The sequence below is a fragment of the Elgaria multicarinata genome, chromosome 11 (genome assembly GCF_023053635.1).
Source record: "Elgaria multicarinata webbii isolate HBS135686 ecotype San Diego chromosome 11, rElgMul1.1.pri, whole genome shotgun sequence".
Taxonomy (NCBI): domain Eukaryota; kingdom Metazoa; phylum Chordata; class Lepidosauria; order Squamata; family Anguidae; genus Elgaria; species Elgaria multicarinata.
The window spans coordinates 1,899,538-1,919,275 of NC_086181.1; the positions used below are offsets into that span (position 1 = coordinate 1,899,538).

Sequence of the window (19,738 nt, forward strand, 5' to 3'; positions counted from 1 at the left end):
CATGCGCACACACTCAAGACTGGTGCAGTGCTGAATGCCCAAGAGGGCCGTGCTGGGGAGACTAACCCTTGGTAATATACAGGTTGCCCTCTTATCCACAATTAAATAATGGACGAGGATTCTTTTGGGCGGGGGGGGGGGGGGCAACCTGCACCAGAATTTTTACCATTCTCCCTCCCCATGGAACTGTGGGAGAGTGAGATGACATGGGGTGTGAAGAAACTGTAACAGACCTATCAGAGCTTTTGATACTTTGGGGAAGCAAGACAGAGAAACTTCTATAAGTATGCAATGTCATTAGAAGTTCTCTACCTATTTGTAGAGACCAACCTCTTGTTTGCTTTGGGACTTCACTTGCCTGCTGCTCTTCCTTTTTCTCTCCTTTTCTCTTTTTTTCTTGTTCTTCTTCCTGGAACTGTTCTTTGTTCAGCCTTGAAGACTGTTCCTTTCACTGCTCGGACTGGCAAACGCTCATCTCGCCTCCTCTGTGATGCCAGCTTCAATGAAGAGATCCCATTGTAGCTTGTGTCTCTAGGTAACAGTGATATCAAGTGCAGGGACTGGATTTATTTGGACAAGAAGTGTGTGATTGCTAGTGGAGGCATGATAGACCCAATTCTTTCCATGTGGGAAGAAGTTGGTCCATCATGCATTGTCTGAAGGGTCTGTAGTTGTTACCCTGTCTTTCTTCCAAGAATGTCAGAGTGGAGTACTTAGTTCCTCCTTTTTTATGCTGACAACAAGCCCATCGAGACCAAGGGAGTGACTTGGGCCAAGTCACTCAGTGAGTTTCATGTCTGAGTGAGGATTTGAACCTTCGTCTCCCCACTCTTTGAGGCTATGCCCTGCTCCATTTCAGTGCGAATGATGTTATAACATTATTTGCTTATTGTTAGATTTGTATTTGAATTTTATTACCTGTGGTGAAAATACAGTCTTTAGCATTAATTCATTTAGGCATCAGATAAATGAATTATGGTGCAGAGATAGTATTAAGAGGATATACTTAGCTAATCTTGGGGATGGGACATGAGAGGAAGAGACTTCAAGATATTGTATATAACTGTCCTGTGTCTCAAGAAATAAACTCTTCTTCCAAAGTATTGAATATGTTCTGCATTGTAGCTAAAGTGGAGCTATCAGTGTAGTGCAAATACCATAGGGCTGTGTGTGTGCTTAAATGCACACCCTCAAAAATAAAAAATATTTATTTATTTATTTTATTACATTTATATACCACCCCACAGCCGAAGCTCTCTGGGCGGTTTACAACAATTAAAAATAGTAAACATTAAAAGTATACAAAATTTTAAAAAACATAAAAACAGTATAAAAATAAAACCTAGACTTTCTGGTTTCTTTTGTGGCAGGCCTGCGGAATCAGCCATATCGGCGGGGGGATACCGGTCGGCACAGCGGCAGGAAACGGATCGCTGAGCAGACACTGCAGGTGACCTCCGACATCTTGCTGTGACAGCTTTGAATAAGAACAGCCAAACTAGCCACACCTTGGTTGGCAGCGAGGTGGGGGAAAGGGGAGAGAAGGACTCAGGGTTCATCAACATCAGGCCTGGAGCAAAAACTCCTCCCACCACCAAGGAACAAAGGGGGCTCAGGGCATGAAGACCCCCCCCCTGCAACTTTTAAAGCCATTTGTGGGCTTTGCATATGCAAGTTCTGTCAGTTATGCTGCCCACTGCTTCAGTTTGAACTTAAAAGCCTTCTTGGATACATTTGATTGCCCTGTCATGGAATTATTGCAGGGAGGAGAGGCTGCACTCTGTGTCACAGTGTATGGTGCTAGAAGCAACAGGCCACACCAAGCACCTTCCACAGCCAAGGAATCTGTGTAGCAGCTGCCTCCCCTGAAAGGGAGGAAAGCAATTTAACAAGGTCTAGATGCCTTCTCCTGCCTAAGCTTTCCACCCAGCATATTCTAGTTCCTTTTTTAACCTCATTTAGCTGGGCCATTTATTCTGCTTTAATCCTCCAATTCCTCCTGTGGCCTAGGGAAGATGTTGGATAGTTTTCAGGCTCATATTCCCCAAGTGAGATGAAAGGGACTGTTTATCAGTGCCTGTGTGCTTTTAGAAAGATTACTACCCAGGAATGTGTAACCTCCAGATTATTTAAGCCATTATAAAGTGGTGCAACAGGGCTACCTAGGCCAAGTAGAGCTTTGGACTGTTCCTGGGTGACTGCAAGGATCCTCAGAGAACAGCATCCAGCGTCAACACTTTCTACCTTCCTTGGAGGTACCACAGCAGTTTCAGCACTGTAGGGCTCAATCCACAGTCAGCACTTCAGGTTTATGATGTAGAATGGGTTAGCATTAGTGCCCAATAATTAATAATAATAATTAACCAATTTATTTCTTACGCGCCTCTCCATTTGGATTGAGGCGGGGAACAACAGTAAGTATAAATAACCTGTATGGTCTCTCCATTCCCTGCCGCTTCTCTAGAGTTGGAGATTTCTGACAGTGCATCTTCACTCCTCAGCAGGGCTGTTGTGCTAGTAGATGGCTGGAGGAAGCAGGAAGTGAGGACTATGTCCGTTGCCAGTCTCTGTCCACCATAGTTTTGTGCAGTCCATGGCTGCCCCATGTCATGGCTGCACAAACTAAGTGGCAATTACTCGTCAAGTGATTAGATGGACAATTACTTCAGCAAATTTGTTTAAATACACATGGACAATTTGAGTTATCCTTTCCTCTTCCCCCAAAGGCTTCCTAAAGCAGGCTGACCAAAATTGCACAAGCCTTGGATAGAGTGATGGAACAAAGGTGGCCCTGCTACTAAGGAGAAAGGGAGCTGGGGATCTTAAGGAGGATATTCCCCCAAGGTGAAATGTTTCATTGAAGTATTTAAATAATTTGGCTTCCTCTTCTACCACAATGATCAGCCATAGGGTGCAGGTCAGTGGAACAGAATCTCAGGATTTAAGTCTTCACCCCAGTGTCCCTTTGCCACTTTTTAAACCAACTTGCTGTAATGCAAACAAGCTCAGAAGTTTTGTGACAATCAAGCTGGGTACTGGAGTTGGTGTTCTTTTTCTTGCCATAAGGAGTCACCCTTTTCTGTGAGGGTTTCAACTTGCAGGCAGTGCCCAGGATACTATCTTTAGTTTAGATTCAATTGGCCATTGAGTTCTCATTGTGTAGTAATATTTCCTCACTGTGACTAGCATGGAACCTATTGTCTAAAAGTTCTGCATCAGGATATTGCTGTACGTATTGCTGCACTCATGTGATACACTTTAGTTAGCAATCTTACTCTATGCCCCACCACGCAGTGGCACTGCAGACAAGCACTTGCCCTCCCCACACATTGGTCCAGGGTTCTTATGGATCAGACCCTTTTCTTTATTTGGGAGCGGGGGAGATTGTGAAAACCCCAAGAGGTATATGGGGGATACGGGAGGGGAGCTTGCTGCCTGTGCCATCCATCTGTGGACATAACACTTACATTTGATATACTTCGACTATCTGCTGGCACAAATTCAGGTTACCTGGAGCAGTGTGTGCCTGCAGGGGATACTAGTATGGAAAAAGTTGCAACGAAGTTGCATTCCTGCCCCCCTTCACTCCAGCAGGGAAGCCTTGCAACACGAAGTGCTACAAATATTGACACACATACACAATAAACCCCCTGTTCAGTTTCACCTAGGATGAAACAAATCCCTCAAAAGATAGGGCAATTCTCTACTTCCCATCTTACCCTACTCAGGTCTGGAAGCTGTACACCTGCTTAGAATCTCTGGTTTTAGATTTAGGCTACCATTGCTTTCTCCTGTATCTTAAAAGCAGCTAAAATCACAGCATAAGCTCAGCATAGCAACCTTGTACATTGGTATGGGGTGTTAGAGAATTGAATGTGCAACCTATTATGTTGTTTAAAATGCCTTGAATCATGTAGGGGCAGACACAATGCCCTATGTTTGCTACTTTGTATACATTATTTTTATATATGGTTATATAAGTTACATTTAATCCAAAGCAAGATAACAATGAGAGAAAATAATAAATGTATTCTAAAGATGCGAAAGGTGCCTGTGTTTGGAGAGCAAGACAGCAAATAGAACCCCATATTCAGTCAGTGTAACTCTGCTGCTAGGTAAACTAGGAAGGCTATTACCCTCATGTCCTGCTTATTGGCTTCCCAGGAGTATTTGACTGGCCACTGTTAGTAATAGAAAACCTGTCTGGATGGTTTTCTATTACTGAAAACCATCCAGACAAGCATGAACAAGCAGGGCTCTTCTTCTGTTAACTGGCAAGTTGGATCTATTCCTTAAAGCACCTTCATCTTGTCCCAGTTTCCTTATACATTTTTTATTTATTTATTTATTTATTTATTTATTTATTTATTACATTTTTATACCGCCCAATAGCCGAAGCTCTCTGGGCGGTTCACAAAAATTAAAACCACAGTAAAACACCCAACAGTTTAAAACACAATTACGAAATACAGTATAAAAAGCACAACCAGGATAAAACCACACAGCAAAGTTGATATAGGATTAAAATACAGAGTTAAAACAGTAAAATTTAAATTTAAGTTAAAATTAAGTGTTAAAATACTGAGTGAATAAAAAGGTCTTCAGCTGGCGACGAAAGCAGTACAGTGTAGGCGCCAAGCGGACCTCTCTGGGGAGCTCGTTCCACAACCGGGGTGCCACAGCGGAGAAAGCCCTCCTCCTAGTAGCCACCTGCCTCACTTCCTTTGGCAGGGGCTCACGGAGAAGGCTGATTTTTATCAAGCTGTGAATAAAATCTGTGTTCATATTTAGGTGCATTGTATTGCTATCATATACATTTTGGAAAGACAGTCCTCTCTCTGCAGCAGTTGACTGAAGAAGCGCAGTATCTCCACCCCAGCCCACCCCAATGGATGGCCTCCTGGCATAAGAGTATATAGGCCCCATATTTGTGAAGTACTTACTGCTTGGTGACACCAGATATAATGTAGACCGTGATTGTTTGTGTGGGTGTTATGTTGTTAAGAGCCTAAGGCTAGGCACTTGAGAATCAAGCGGCCCCTGAGAACATAGAGGTCGGCCATTGTCAGGCATTAAACTTTTGTGAAATAGCCCCTACTCACATAGCTTCAGATTTAATCATAATTCGAAATCAATGGAATTGTTAGTTAAGGCTAACATATGTCCTATTGAAGTATGACTAAACCTGGATCTATCCCATGGAGTAGAATCCAGTTCAATAGCAGGGGTGAGGAAAACATATTCCCAAATAATAATAATAATAATAATAATAATAATAATAATAATAATAATAATAATTTTATTTATTTATTTCCCGCCTCTCCCTTTGGATCGAGGCGGGGAACAACATTAGAACAGGAATCAATACATCTTAAAAATTCTTGATTTTACATTGATCTGGATAGTCCTGCAGGAAAAGGCTAGTCTTTAAAGCTGCCTTAAAATCACACAGAGAGTTAATTTTACGAATCTCCTCTGGCAGGCCATTCCGCAATCTGGGGGTGACAGAAGAAAAGGTCCTCTGGGAAACTGATGTCAGCCTAGTTTTAGCTGACTGAAGTAAGTTCACCCCAGAGGACCTGAGTGTGCGGGGCGGACTATATGGGAGAAGACGATCCCGCAGGTAACCTGGACCCAAACCATTTAGGGCTTTAAAGGTAATGACCAACACTTTGTACTTTGCCTGGAAACTAATTGGCAGCCAGTGGAGTGATTTTAATGTTGGGGTAATACGCTCACCCCTAGATGTACTGGTGACCAACCTGGCTGCCATATTTTGAACTAGTTGAAGTTTCCAAACTAGGTACAATGGTAGCCCTATGTAGAGCGCATTGCAGAAGTCAAGCCTTGAGGTTACCAGCGTGTGCACTACTGTCTTTAGGTCTTCCAACTCTAAGAAGGGGCGCAGCTGGCATATCAGCCCAAGCTGATATTAGGCATTCCTGGCCGTCGCATCTATCTGGGCTGCCAATTGGAGCGACGGATCCAGGAGCACCCCCAAACTGCGAACATAGTCTTTCAGGGGGAGTGTAGCCCCATCCAGAACTGGTTATTAGATGCTGGGGACAAACAACAGGGGATGTCTTGTCTCCAATATGCTCTGCACTGTGAGCTTTCCTGTACAAATCTGGCTAACTAAGGTGGGAGAAAGCATGCTGGGTTCAACCAACTCAAATGGAGGAGAAAGCCCAAGAGCAGAGTGGCAATGGGGAACACTGTCTGGCAAAAGAAACAGACACCACAAGAAACAGACTGCTAGCCCTAAAGGTGATTTTGCTTCACTTCATTTCTTTGATAGAGACATGTACATTAAGAATCATGGTGCTCTAGCACATCACTTAAAAGCAAAATGAAGTTAACAGATTTAGACTTTAGGTTTGGTAACTGATAATAGCAATGCCAAAGCAGAGGAGATTAGTCATGTGTACATCCCAAAACTACATTGTCCTGTTGATTTCAATAACTTGTGTATGTGGCTAGCATTCACTGGACTGGGACCCTTATGTCTAAAGTAGCAGATGGTTTAGGCTGCAACCTTATCCTGGAATTTGGCTTTCTCGCACACAGCCAATTGGCTTCTTCCAAACAGAGACAACCTATACTTTGCTCTCTTTAAATACAAGGATACAAGTTGTGTGTATATCGGGGTGGGGGCAGAAGAAATATCTTGAAAGGATGTTTGGGATGTTTTTGGTACTGAGAATGTGGTATAATGATACTTGCTACTCCCTATCCAGAATTAAGGGGTAACAGGTTATTTGGGGAAAGAGATTTGGCAACCTCAGAAATTTTTAGATGCTTCTTCTTTTTGCTGAACCCCCATTTACCCTGCTGAACCCTTTTTTTCAAGGTTCAGCAAGAAGTTGTATTTAAAACAAGGCTGGGTAGCCTGTGGCCCTCGTGAAGTTGGACTCCAGCTCTCAGCAGCACCAGCCAGCATGTGCAATGGGCAACAATGAAAGAAGGTGTAGTCCAACATCCAGAGTGTCACATGTTGCCCACCCTGGATTTAAAGAAATTCATATATGAAAAGCAGCAAGAGCAACAACCTAAATGGGAAGGAATATCCTAGTTCTGGGAGAAATTACATTTGCACCATCTGAACATAGACAAAGCCATCACAGGGTTCCACCTCCCAGCCCCTGCACAGGCAAGGTTGGGGCTGAGACTAGCCAGCCTTAATTTTGTAGGCTAAATGAATATTCCAAAGGGCAAACTGAGCAAGGAAATGCCTCTGACTCTTAGCTTAGCACACTGCAAGATAGGCTTTGTCAGTAAGATACCCTTGCACCCATTAGGGAACGATTATGTATATGCTATACCATCTCCCTCTTGCCACACTTACTAGTCTAGTCACTTATTGCTCTTTGCAGAAATTAAAGCTGTTCTAAAGTCTACAAAATCACACTACAAAAACAATCATGGCAATTAACATACATGCAGCATTTTAAAACAACTGGATATACTGCACTGATTTGCCTAACTTATTCCAAGTTTAGATTTTGCATCAAACTCTCCTGGCATGGAGATTAGGCTGCAATCCTCTGTCCATTTACTTGGGAGTAAATTCCAACACACAATACGACCCGGACAATATGACAAGAAGAAACGAGCGAGCGAGCATACTGATTCTTGCCTGCTTCCACTGTGATAAACAACCCAACAGACACTCCATCCCTGGGTTTTTTATTGTGACATCCAAACTCAGAACTCTGGGTTGTTTGGGGATGAACAACTCAAGAGTTCTGAATCCGTGCCAGCTCACACCTGCTCATCTTCTTAAAAACCCATAGTTTGTTAACCATGGGTTGTTACAACATGTGAATCAATGGCACTAACTTCAGAGTAAAATGCATCAAATACATGTGGTTTTCTCTGACTTAGGGCAAAAAGGTGGGGAAATTGCACAATCAAAGCAGAAAAACTTAATGGGCTGCACTTGAAAAGTCTATGTGAAGTTTTAATAATCTTATACCTTTTAAAAGCCATAGTGAGCTGATGAAGATGGGGTGCATTCAGCATGGTAGGACAAAAATTCCACAGGCCTCATATATGTGTTGTTTTAACTCTGTCAGTCAATTATACAGTTAGGGGGAATTGAGATTCGATGTGTATGATGCAAGTTATTTGCAGTTATCTTCTGGCATATATTTTGGGGTTCTACAGAATGCAACCCGTTCTGCTGAGGAAGACTTGCTATATTCTTCAGTTCTGCTGAAGAATGTAATGTAAAATTTGTTATTGCTTACTACATTTGGATCCCATCCTTTCCTTGGGACACTGTTTTAACAACACAACAAGCCTGTGGAGACAGTGACCAGGCTAACGTAACTGCATATGCTCCATACCTGAGGCTTTTGAATCTGGGTTATTGAGCTCAGTTAAGGGCACGCCAGATTTCCAGAAGATATGCTGGTTTACCTTGGGATATGGAGGTGGTAGGTAGGGTTAAGAAACTGAACTTCTGCTTGGAACACAATTCCTCCTAGTTTTTTGAGTCAGTTTCATAAATGCAGACATAGTCGTTCAATTTCTGACTTCCGGAGCACAGAAGTCTTACATACAACCTTCACTGGATTCTACATAAAGGGGAGAGAGAAAGTGAATATATAATTCTTGCTCAGGAGTTAATTGCCACCAACAATATTTAGTGCTGATCTGCAGATATCACTTCTGACTTTTAGAGGGAAAGTATCATAAAGCATGGTTGCAAAGAAGCACCATCCTTTATGGCCTCTTCTCTAGCCGACCATGTTTGACCCTCCATCTCCAGCCACAGCTGCAATCGGGGGCAAGAATGCACTGCAGTTCAATGCCTGGATCAGGGACTTCCATCTCACAGCAAACAGACTGGCCTTCCTTGGTGAAGAAGCTGAAAGCAGAGGCCGGTATCTGTGAAAGCAAAGCACAAAAGGAGGTGAAGGAATCTGACTCTGCTTAGGTCAGATGGGTGACAGATGGGTGACAGAGGATGGGTGTCAGATGGGTGACAGAGGAACAAGAAATGATGTGACATCAAACAATCTCCCTGATGATGCCCGCCTTGGGCCAACATGGCTTGGGACCACAATACCTGATGGAACGCCTCTCCCGACATGAACCTACCCGTACACTGCGCTCAACATCTAAGGTCCTCCTCCGAGTGCCTACTCCAAGGGAAGCTCGGAGGATGGCAACAAGGGCCTTCTCAGTGGTTGCCCCCCGACTGTGGAATGATCTTCCCGATGAGGCTCGCCTGGCGCCAACGTTATCTTTTCAGCGCCAGGTCAAGACTTTTCTCTTCTCCCAGGCATTTTAACAGCATTTAACAATGTTAAGTTTGTTTTTAATGGACCCCAGAATTGTTGTTTTTAAATGGATACTGTTGTTTTTATACTGTTTTTATATTTTTAAATTTTTGTATACTTTTAATGTTAACTATTTTTAATTGTTGTAAACCGCCCAGAGAGCTTCGGCTGTGGGGCGGTATATAAATGTTATTAAATAAATAAATAAATAAATTGTTACCTTTTCAGTACCAGGTCAAGACTTTTATCATCTCCCAGGCATTTAACAACATATGTTGAGTTTTTAACTGACCCAGAATAGATGGATATTGTATGTAATCTATTTTTATGCTTTTTATGGTTTAAAATTTTGTATATTAATTTTTAATGTTCCGTGTTTAAATCTTTATAAACTGCCCAGACAGCTTCAGCTATGGAGTGGTATATAAATGTAATAAATTATTATTATTATTATTATTATTATTATTATTATTATTATTATTATTAATAATAATAATAATAATAAGCCTTAAGGAAATAGCAGCAGCAAAGAGGCTATAAAGGAATAGATGTCATCTATTTAGAATAATAGTTAGGTTGCCTTTAAGGATGGAACCCTCTAAAGGTGGTGTACAAGACAAAAACATACAAAATTGATACAATAAAAATAAGTACATATTTTAAAAATCATTTCATGTAGCCCCAACACACACACACACACACACGTAGACATCACCAGTGCAGCACCCACCTGGCTGCTGATTCCAGTTGCAACATCTCCCACCTTGGCCCCACAGAATTCCCGGATGTAGAGACTCTCCCCGCTAAGTAAGTGGATCTCAATTTTCACCCCTGAAAAATGGAAATTGTTGTGAGAATTGCCATACCCTGGGACCAGAGGGAGGGCTTTTGCTTCAGATCATCCTTTGATGGCGGATATTTCTGAAGCCCAGATGCTTTCCTAGTAAGAAGAAATGTTCTATAGAACTGCTAATGATCTATGTCAGTAGAGAGGAGGAGATGGAGCAGTACCAAGTGGTTTCAAGCTGCTGCTCTTTTATGATGTGCCATGAGCTCAACCGATTTCCTTCCCGAGGTGGCCTACAGTTTCAATAAGGCACAGTTTAAAGCTGGAGGGACAGTGATGGGGCTTAATGACAAAACAACAGAAGCAAGAGAGGGTTACAGCTGACCCAAAAGTAGAAAGCACCTTAAAAGGGGAGGCTAATATGGTTCAAGAAAGGCATTGCAGATAAAGTGGGTTAGCAGCAGTTAAATAAAATAAAGTGGGTTAGCAGCAGTTAGTCTGTAAGGACATAGTGGAAGCATGGAGGTGGAAATAGCAAGTCAGAAGGAAGAGCAGGCTGGGATGGTGGTGGAGGTGAGGGCAGCCCAACCTGGGTTTAACACATCATAGGACCTGGCAAAGAGAGGCTGTGGTGAGGATGCAGCAGCATGCCAAATGTAGCCTGGAGAGTGGCGACATTCTTGTAAGGAAACAAAGAAGAATATTAAAGCTTAAAATGAGATCAACTGAACTGTCATTGCTTCCCCACAAAGACTCAAGAACTGTCTAGTTCAGTGAAGGGGTTATAGATGCATACACAAGAATTCTCACCACCCTCACAAAAACTAGCGTTCCAAAGATTGCTGAGAAAGAGAGAGAGAACTATATCAATTTGAAATCTATTTAGGATGATTCTAGAGGGAAAGACATGTTAGCTTATTTGAGCAAAAAGCAAAACAAAGCAAGAGACATCTTAAAGCCAAACAGATTTATTGTGGCACGCGCGATCATGGACTAGAGCTCCCTTCATCAGATACAAGAAGTGTATCCTCAGTTCGCAGATTTATTTTATATATATATATATATATATATATATATATATATAAAATTTATTTCTTACCCGCCTCTCCATTTTGATCAAAATGGGAACAACAATATGCAATAAAATACATAAATTGCAAACAATAAAGCACAAAAGCCATGAAATGCATTTTTTTTGCCTTTTGCTTTTCATGGTATTTTGGCCTCACTATTTACATTTTTAAATTATAAACGTGTGTGTGTGTGTTTATTGTATATATGCATGCTAAGGACAATTCATGCATCTGACAAAACAGGCCCTACTCCACAGATGCTCGTAGCACAATAAATCTGTTTTTTAAATGACAGAAGACTGGTGAAATTTGGACATCACGATAGCACATGATGGGTTAATAAGCAATGCACAGTAGTTTATTTTTGAAATAGCCCACAATCCCCTGCCACACAAATGGGTTAATAAGCTACTGTGAGCAATTTGATTCATTCCCCTGCCCCCTGCCCTGCTGCAGTCCTCCCACCCAAGTGGTGGCAATGGCTCACCTCTAAAGAGCTAGAAATTTCCATTCCCCCTCGTGATCGGTCTCCCCACTGCTCTCAAAAGCAAGGCAGAGAGAGAGATCCCTTTGGTGATCTGGGAAAGCACCCCATTTCTTCAGATGTGGGGCAAAGAAGGAAAGGGGGTGTCAAAAAGGGGGTCATATAATCACAGAACCAGGCGGAGAGTAAAAGGGTGATGCCCAGAGGTTGGAACAGAAAGGAAAAATAATCTACAGAGTGGGCATCCGTATACTGTCTGTGTTCATGGTTTGGATCCTTTAAAGAGAAAGGTAAAATGACGTCCCAAGGTGAGTGGGGCATGAGAACCTGCTGGGCACGAGTGGCAGGGGGTTCTGCCACTCTTGCCCTGTGACTCTGTAGGAAAGTGAAACAATCCATGGTAACTGCCCGATGATGCGATAACCCATAATGTCTTAAACAACCCACACTGCAGAGCGTGGGTTATCACAGTGATTTATTTTGGCCAAATAAGCCATTACGGGTTAAAACAAATCCTGCCAGATGGCATGATAACCCATGATGGGTTAAATAAGCCATCATGGCTTATTTAACCCATCATGGATTATCATGACATCCAAACTCAGTCTCTTTGTTGTTTAAATTTACCATGTAGATGTCATCCAAGCCCCTTTCAGAAACATGAAAATGTCAACTAGTAGATTTCAATATCCTGGTAATTCATGCAGAATGAATTTCACTTCCAATTTTATTACCCATTACTCTAATGATTAATAATGATTAAATAATCCAATTAGCAATTAATAATGTAGCAACAAAGCACACTACAAAGTGAAACAGATTAGCATATGGTTTCAAAAGAGATCATTTGTATATTGCTATCTTACAATCCTATATACAGCGAACAAGTCCTACCATCAAAGTAGGTAGGCATATCTGTTTGTCTGCTGCGATGTAGCCAGCTGTTCCAGCTGTTGCTCTGCCCATCTGTTTGGCTGCTCCATGAATGCACTCCAGAACTCATGGTGTCCTTCAGGCTGTGAGATGTTTTCAACGATCCCTGAAGAACCAGAAATCAAGAGCAATTATATTTTCCCTGCTGGCACACAACGTGGCTGTCAAATATTAAACTATGAATCCTCCAATTAATTCAGAGGGGCCATGTCTTTGCTTCAGGTAGGATCCACCCCGACACATGCTAGGAATTGGAAACCTGGATAAGGCATTTAGCACCCAGCATGTAGAGGAAAAGTTAAATGTGATCTTATGACCTTCAGAATTTATTCATCCTTTCCGTTTAGCATGCCAAGTGAAAAATGTACTTTGGAGACTAAACCTGCTGCTCTGGTGTTATCCCTGCTAAGTGACACAAGTAAGAAAAGCTAGGCAGAAGAGAAGCAGGAGTTTTGGGCATGTGTGGATTGATCTGTTTTTATGAGGGTTAGGGGTAGAAGGATATTCTGTATGTCTTTAAGGGAAAGGAAGAATTTGTGCAAGTAATTCTTTTCTCAAAACTGATATATTCAGAAGGGAAATACTTTCACCATTTGTGGTATTTACATGATCAAGGCATATAGAACTCTGAAAGCCTAGTATGTACACATGAAGTGGGACATTGTGAGGGAGCAGGTGTGTTTGTTTGCAAGGTTACAAAGTAAAAGTTCCTCAATTTGCATCAATCCCAAATCTGCTCAAAAGGTCAAGAGGTGAAAGAGAATGAACAATCCCAGAGAAGACCCCCACCATTCTATCCCAGGATAAGTGGTCATGTAAGCCAGGGATGGGGAAACTATGGCCTTCCGTATGTTGCTGTACTACAATTCCATCATCTCTGATCACTGGTCAGACTAGCTGGATCAATGGGTGTGGGGGGCCAACAACATCTGGAGAGCAACAAGTTTTCCACCCTTGATGTAAGCAATTGCCAACTCTGAATCTAGCTTGTATAAACAAGCCCAAAGCATAATCAAAAAGCACCAGCATACTTCATGTACTAAAATGCTGTCACAGCTCAGAGCCAGGAGATGTTTCTGGGATCTCTTGGCCAAACAAGAATTTGGTACAATGTTTCTGGGAATGTCCAACCCTGGGCTCTCTTCCACCCCAAAGTAGCAACTGCCTGTACTCATGTACTCGCCTTCTCGTCAACATCTGATGGGAGGAAACTATCCAAGCTGAGGCATGAAAGCATTTGTTCCTGCTCCTCCAGAGAGAAGGGCTGAGAGAGACTATTCAGAACCAGCTCTGTGAGAAAGAGAACAGATGAAAATGGAGACAGTCAAAGACAGTGTATTCCCACTCTGGATCAAAGAATTGGAAGGGGCCATTTAGGCCATTGTGTCTAACTCCCTGTTTGGTGCAAGAATCCAATTTATTTATTTATTTATTGAATCGGTAATTTATTTATTTTTTTGTTAATATTTTTTATTTTCTACATTAATTAAACATACAACATTACAATAATAAAAAATAAAAGAAACATCAAACATCTGCTACATACATATTAAATAAACGTTGAGTACATATATGTTGAATAGTTATTACCTATACATTATCCTACTACAACATCATCATTCTTAACATAAACGTGCACCCCCCACCTTGGGATCTATTCCTGATTCCAAAATCTGATCGTTTCTTCTACTGGCGGTTTCCCACTTCCCTTAGTAAACACAAATATTAGGAACTGTTTCCAGATTCCTTCAAACTCATTTATTTTAGTTACGCCTTTTCTCCACTTAATATTACAAGTCAGTTTATCATTAATAGCTATATACCATTCTTCAATAAAATATTCCCCTCGAATCTTCCAGTTCCTAGCTACCATCAATCGTGCTGCAGTCAGCAAACTCGATATCAACTCTTTAGTTTCTTTTCCACATTTTAAATCTTCAAATAGTGACAGTAATGCAATCTTTGGTGTTTGTTCTATTTTCATTCCCACTATTTCTTCGATTTCTAAAAACACCATCTTCCATAATCTTTGTACATATTTGCATTCCCACCACATATGTAAATATGTTCCTTTTCCCCACATCCTCTCCAACAATTTGCTGAATGCTGATCATTTATCTTATTCAATCTTATCGGGGTTAGGTACCACCTCCACAAAATTTTAAAATAATTCTCCTTTATTCTCACTGACAAACTTCTCAACACTCTTTGTTTCCATAGTCCCTCCCATCTCTGTCGCCCTATTTGTACCTTCAAATCTGTCTCCCATACCATTTTCCCTGAGCTATCCCTTAACTCCTTTTCTAACAATATTTTATATATTTCGCTCATTAACCCTTTTAAAACTATACTACCGCCTTTACCTTTTTCCTTATTTACTATTAACTCCTCAAACTTCGTCATCCCTCTGCAAACTCTATTGTCTTTAATCCACTTTTTATTCCATTGTTCTAATTGCCCATACTCTAACCAAGATAATTTTTTCTCCTTTAACAAATTTTCCATATCTTCTCTTGTTTTTATGTCTCTTAACCAATCCTTTAATTTCATTTTATTTTTCTCTTTTAATATTTTACATAATCTACCCTTCAGATCCTCTGGGAAATTCTTTTAACATTATTACCAGTGCTAAGGGAGAGTTGCTCGGAAGCAGCTTCCCTTTAAATTTACTCCAAATTTCCCAATGAGTCCTCAGGAGTGGATTATCTATACTTCCAACCCACTTTCTCCCTCCTTCCTTAAAAAAGACGTTTTCCAAACTCAGTTTTTCCTCCATCCAATATAAATCTCCTACTCCTATAATTGCTTCTACAATGTGTCTTAATCTATTTGCTACATAGTATAATTTTATATTTGGGAGACCCAATCCACCCTTTTTTTGGCTTAGATACCAATTATTCTTATTTACCCTCGCTCTCTTTTCTCCATTACAATATTTATTAATAATATTTTGCCAACTTTTTATCTCAGTTTCTGAGATTTTTATTGGTAACATCCTAAACACAAAATTAATTTTAGCTAAAATCTTCATTTTTATTAATGCTATTCTTCCAAACCAAGATAAATTTAATCTTTTATATTTTTCCTATTTTTCTAATACCTCTTTCTTTAACCTCATTAAATTCTCCTTTTCTAAATTCTCTAGGTTTTTTGTAAGTTTAATTCCCAAATATTTAATCTCCTCCTTAACTCTCATTTCTATTCCTTTATGTTCCCATTCCTTTTCTTCTTTCTCAGTATAGTTAAACAACATCATCTCTGATTTAGACCAATTTATTCTTAACCCTGTAACTTCTTCAAATTCCCTCAATTGATATTTAATTTTTTCTATTTTTCTTATTGGGTTCTTAATAGTCAATAAGGTGTCATCCGCAAACATATTCAACTTTATTTCCCTTACCTTTCCAATTCCTTCTATCTCTTCATCATCCCTTAATGCATTCGCCAATACTTCCATAACCATTACAAACAGGACCGGCGAGAGCGGACATCCTTGTCTTGTACCTCTGGCTAGTCGTATCTTTTCAGTGAGTCCATCGTTTACCACCACTACAGCTGTATTTTGTATTTATAATATTCTGATCCCAAACCATCTGCTCCCGGTGATTTACCAACTTTCAAATTATCAATTACGTCTTCAACTTCTCTTTGAGTTATTACCTTCTCCATTTGCTCTTTATGTACTGTTTTTATTCTCTTCCTTATAAACCTTCCAATATATTCCTCCACCTTCTCTTGTTGAATTTCTTTACCCTTATATAATTCCTGATAAAATTTCTGAAAATTTTTTATTTTATCTTTCATTGTATGACAATAATTCCCTCGATTATCCTTCAATGCTTCTATCCCATTTCTCCCTTTTTCTTTTTGTGTGAGTCTGGCAAGCAATCTAGAATTCCTATTGCTATTTTTGAAATATTCCCTTTTCATATATATTAAATTTTTTGAACCTCCTCTAAATTTAAATTTTCTAATTGTTTCTTCTTAGCTTGTATTTCTACTAATTTATATTTATTTTTACCTTGCCAATATTCTTCCTCCAAACTTCTAATTTCTGTCTCTAGCTTTTCCTGCTCAGCATGATGTTGTCTTTTTAAACTGCACATTTCTCTAATACAAATTCCTCTTACTACAGCCTTCATGGTGTCCCAAACGACTGACCCAACTGTTCCTCCCTTTTCATTAATTTCCCATGACTCCAACAATTCCTTCTGAATTTTTTCTACCACTTTATTATATTTCAATATTTTTGTATTCAATTTCCATCTATACGCCTCTTTATAGTTCTTCTTAACTGCAAATTCTAGACTTAACAAAGCGTGATCAGTTACCTTTATTACCCCCATTTCCAAAATCTTTTGAGACAAAAATATAATCTATCCTGGAGTATGTATGATGAACTGGGGGAAAATATGAAAACCCAGGCTTAACCCCGTTGAGTAAACGCCAAGAATCTAAATAATCGTTTTCTTTTACTAATTTATTCAAGATAGTTATATTATTCCTCTTTTCAACCTTAGTGGGGTTCGACCTGTCCCATCTATTATCCATAACCATATTAAAATCCCCAGCTAAAATAACATACCCCTCCTTGAATTCTTCTATTTCTTTAAATATTTTTATAAAAAACTCTCTCTGTCTCTCATTTGGGGCATACACATTAATTAACGTATATACCTTTCCTTCAATTTTACCTTTTATCATAAGATATCTACCACTATCATCCTTTTTTATATCTTCTAATATGAATCCACTTTTTTTCAAATTCAAAGTGGCCACTCCATTTTTTTTTGAAGTCCCTAACGACTTTTCATAATAAGCTAGCCATTTTAATTTTATCATATTCACATTCTCGAAGCCTTGATGTGTTTCTTGCAACATTATGATATCAGATCCTTCTTTATTAAACATTTGTTCTATTCTCCTCCTTTTCACGACTGCCCCCAGACCTTTAACATTGAGTGTTGATACTTTTATCTTTTTATCCATATTCACCCTTTTGGAGTCTCTTTCGATCCCTTGTGCTCTGAAACTCAAATTTACACACATAAAAACACAACCTCCATACTACAACCCCCAATCCCCTTATTCTAACCCCTGCCCTCCTCCCTTCCCCCCTCCCTTCCCCCCGCCCACATCCCCGTGAGTCTAGTACTCCAGCCATCTATTTTAGAGGGGGGGGGAGGCAGTGCTGCGCCTGGCCGGAAAGGTTTCTATGTTTAACATTCTATCTGCAATTATAATACAATTAACAATTCTGTTACACCCCAGATGTCCCAGCCTCATCCCCCCCACCTGTTCCAGTCACACCTGCTTCCCCAAACAGACCCAAGCTCTTCAACAACTCTTTACCCTGATCCAGTGAGGTTACTCTGTATTCCCCCCTCCATATGTAAATCTTAGAAAAACAGGATAACCCCACGAATATGTGATTTTTTTCTTCACTAGTATTTCAGTTATTGGCTTGATACTGTGTCTCCAATTCAATGTATGCTGAGAGAGATCATTATAAATTTTCACTGATTTGCCTTTATACTGCAGCTGGGCCATAGATCTCAATTTCTTCATGACTTGCTCTTTTTTATAATAATTACCAAATTTCACCAAAATGTCTCTAATCCCTTTAAAATTTTGCCCCCCCCCACTCTGTGGATTCGATCAAAATCAGATTCATCAATTTGCAAATCAGGCATCAACTCTTTAAACCAATTCAAGATTATTTCTCTCAAGTCCTCTCCTTGTGTTTGCATTAAATGTTTTATTCGAATTGATGACCGACGAGATTGATCCTCCACAGCTATCAGCCTTAATTCATAATATTTAAACTGGACACTTGTTGATTTTTCAAAAGCCTCTTGCTTCTTTTGGTTCAAATCCGCTCTTGCCTCAAGATCATCAATGGCCTTAGAGTTCTGCGACATCTTATCTGCCAGCACATGCATCTGTTGCTTAAAAGCCTCCATCTGCTGATCTATTTCTTTAAAAATGATTGTGTTATTTTCTGCAATAGCAGCTCTGATTTCTGCTATTGAGGGTGGCTGACTGCCAGATGTTTTTCCTCCTTCAGCCATGTTTTCTTCACTAGTTGGGTCTGTGACTAAAAGAGCTGTGACTGTCTCTTCCTGTTCTCCTTCTGCAACTGAACCTTCCAGGTGGGCGAGATTATGATTACTTGGGCGTTTTTTCTGAACACTTAACTTCTGCAACTCTTTTTTAATCCTCCTTTTGATGTGCGACATAGGGCGTATATCTTTAACTCCGGCTCCCTTTCTTAACAGTTTATTTATTAGCTTGTCTTCTGTGTATTAATCACTCTTTCTTCTCGGGGGGGGGGAAATTACATCAGATATCAAAACAGCATTCACTAGAGGGGACCAAAACAAGCCATAAACAATCCACAAGTGCCATAAACACTTCACCTCCTCACTGAACGCTGCTATCACTCCAGTACCGATCACCCCTCCTTCGCTCACCAGCCGACGATAACTACAACAAACTGCATTCCTCTTTATGGAGCCAGTATTTCAGTCTTCTCCACTTTGTAACAGAAGATAAGAGGTGAGATTCACTATAAATCAGGTCCGCGTCTAACAAAAACAAAACCTTCACTGCTTAACTACGCCATCACCAGCCGAGTGCTACAATCAGTTTCGCTTTCCACAGACGCGTATAAAACATTCCAAAAAATCTCACCTTATCTCTTCCAGCTTATTCCAACGGCAACAAGTTAAACAGTTAACATTCATAGTTCTTTTCCATCGTTTGCTTAGAGATTTATGCCCATTAAAAAGGAGATAATTGCTTTTCCCAGCAAGGCCGGTTAGAGAATCAGAAAAACCTCACCGACTCCATGGCTGCCAAGCTCCGCCCCCCGCAAGAATCCAATTTAAAGTATCCTTGACAGATGGCTGTCTAACCTTTGCTTGAATACCTCCAGCAATGGAGAGCCCTCCACCTCCTGAGGCAGTTGGTTCCATTGTCTGACTGCTCTGACCATTAGGAAGTTTCTCCTGATATTCAACTGAATTCAGCCTTTGGTTGGGGCCCTCTTCTGCATGACAACCCTTCAGGTACTTGAAAAGTGCTATCATATCCCCCCTCAGACTTCTCTTCATAAAGCTAATCATACCTAGTTCCTCCCCCACCGTCCACTGAGCATGCTCAGGGGTTCCCG

The 19,738-nt window shown here is 40.5% G+C and overlaps 2 protein-coding genes across 3 annotated transcripts in view; one reads left to right on the plus strand and one right to left on the minus strand.

Moving 5' to 3' along the window:
* The window catches only part of FMNL1 (formin like 1), a 223,804-nt gene extending 219,758 nt beyond the window's left edge, over positions 1-4,046 (plus strand). For both annotated transcript variants that reach the window (XM_063138453.1, XM_063138454.1), the window contains one exon: positions 1,371-4,046. In XM_063138453.1, the coding sequence (XP_062994523.1) occupies positions 1,371-1,474 (104 nt within the window). In that variant the 3' untranslated portion in view covers positions 1,475-4,046. The remainder of the gene's footprint in view (positions 1-1,370) is intronic.
* A 2,087-nt stretch (positions 4,047-6,133) lies between these two features.
* MAP3K14 (mitogen-activated protein kinase kinase kinase 14) overlaps positions 6,134-19,738 on the minus strand; it is a 102,590-nt gene continuing 88,985 nt past the window's right edge. The window contains exons 13-16 of the mRNA XM_063138468.1: positions 13,748-13,854; positions 12,526-12,670; positions 10,018-10,118; positions 6,134-8,892 (exon numbers count right to left, since the gene is read on the minus strand). Coding sequence (XP_062994538.1) covers positions 8,728-8,892; positions 10,018-10,118; positions 12,526-12,670; positions 13,748-13,854 — 518 coding nt within the window. The 3' untranslated portion in view covers positions 6,134-8,727. The remainder of the gene's footprint in view (positions 8,893-10,017; positions 10,119-12,525; positions 12,671-13,747; positions 13,855-19,738) is intronic.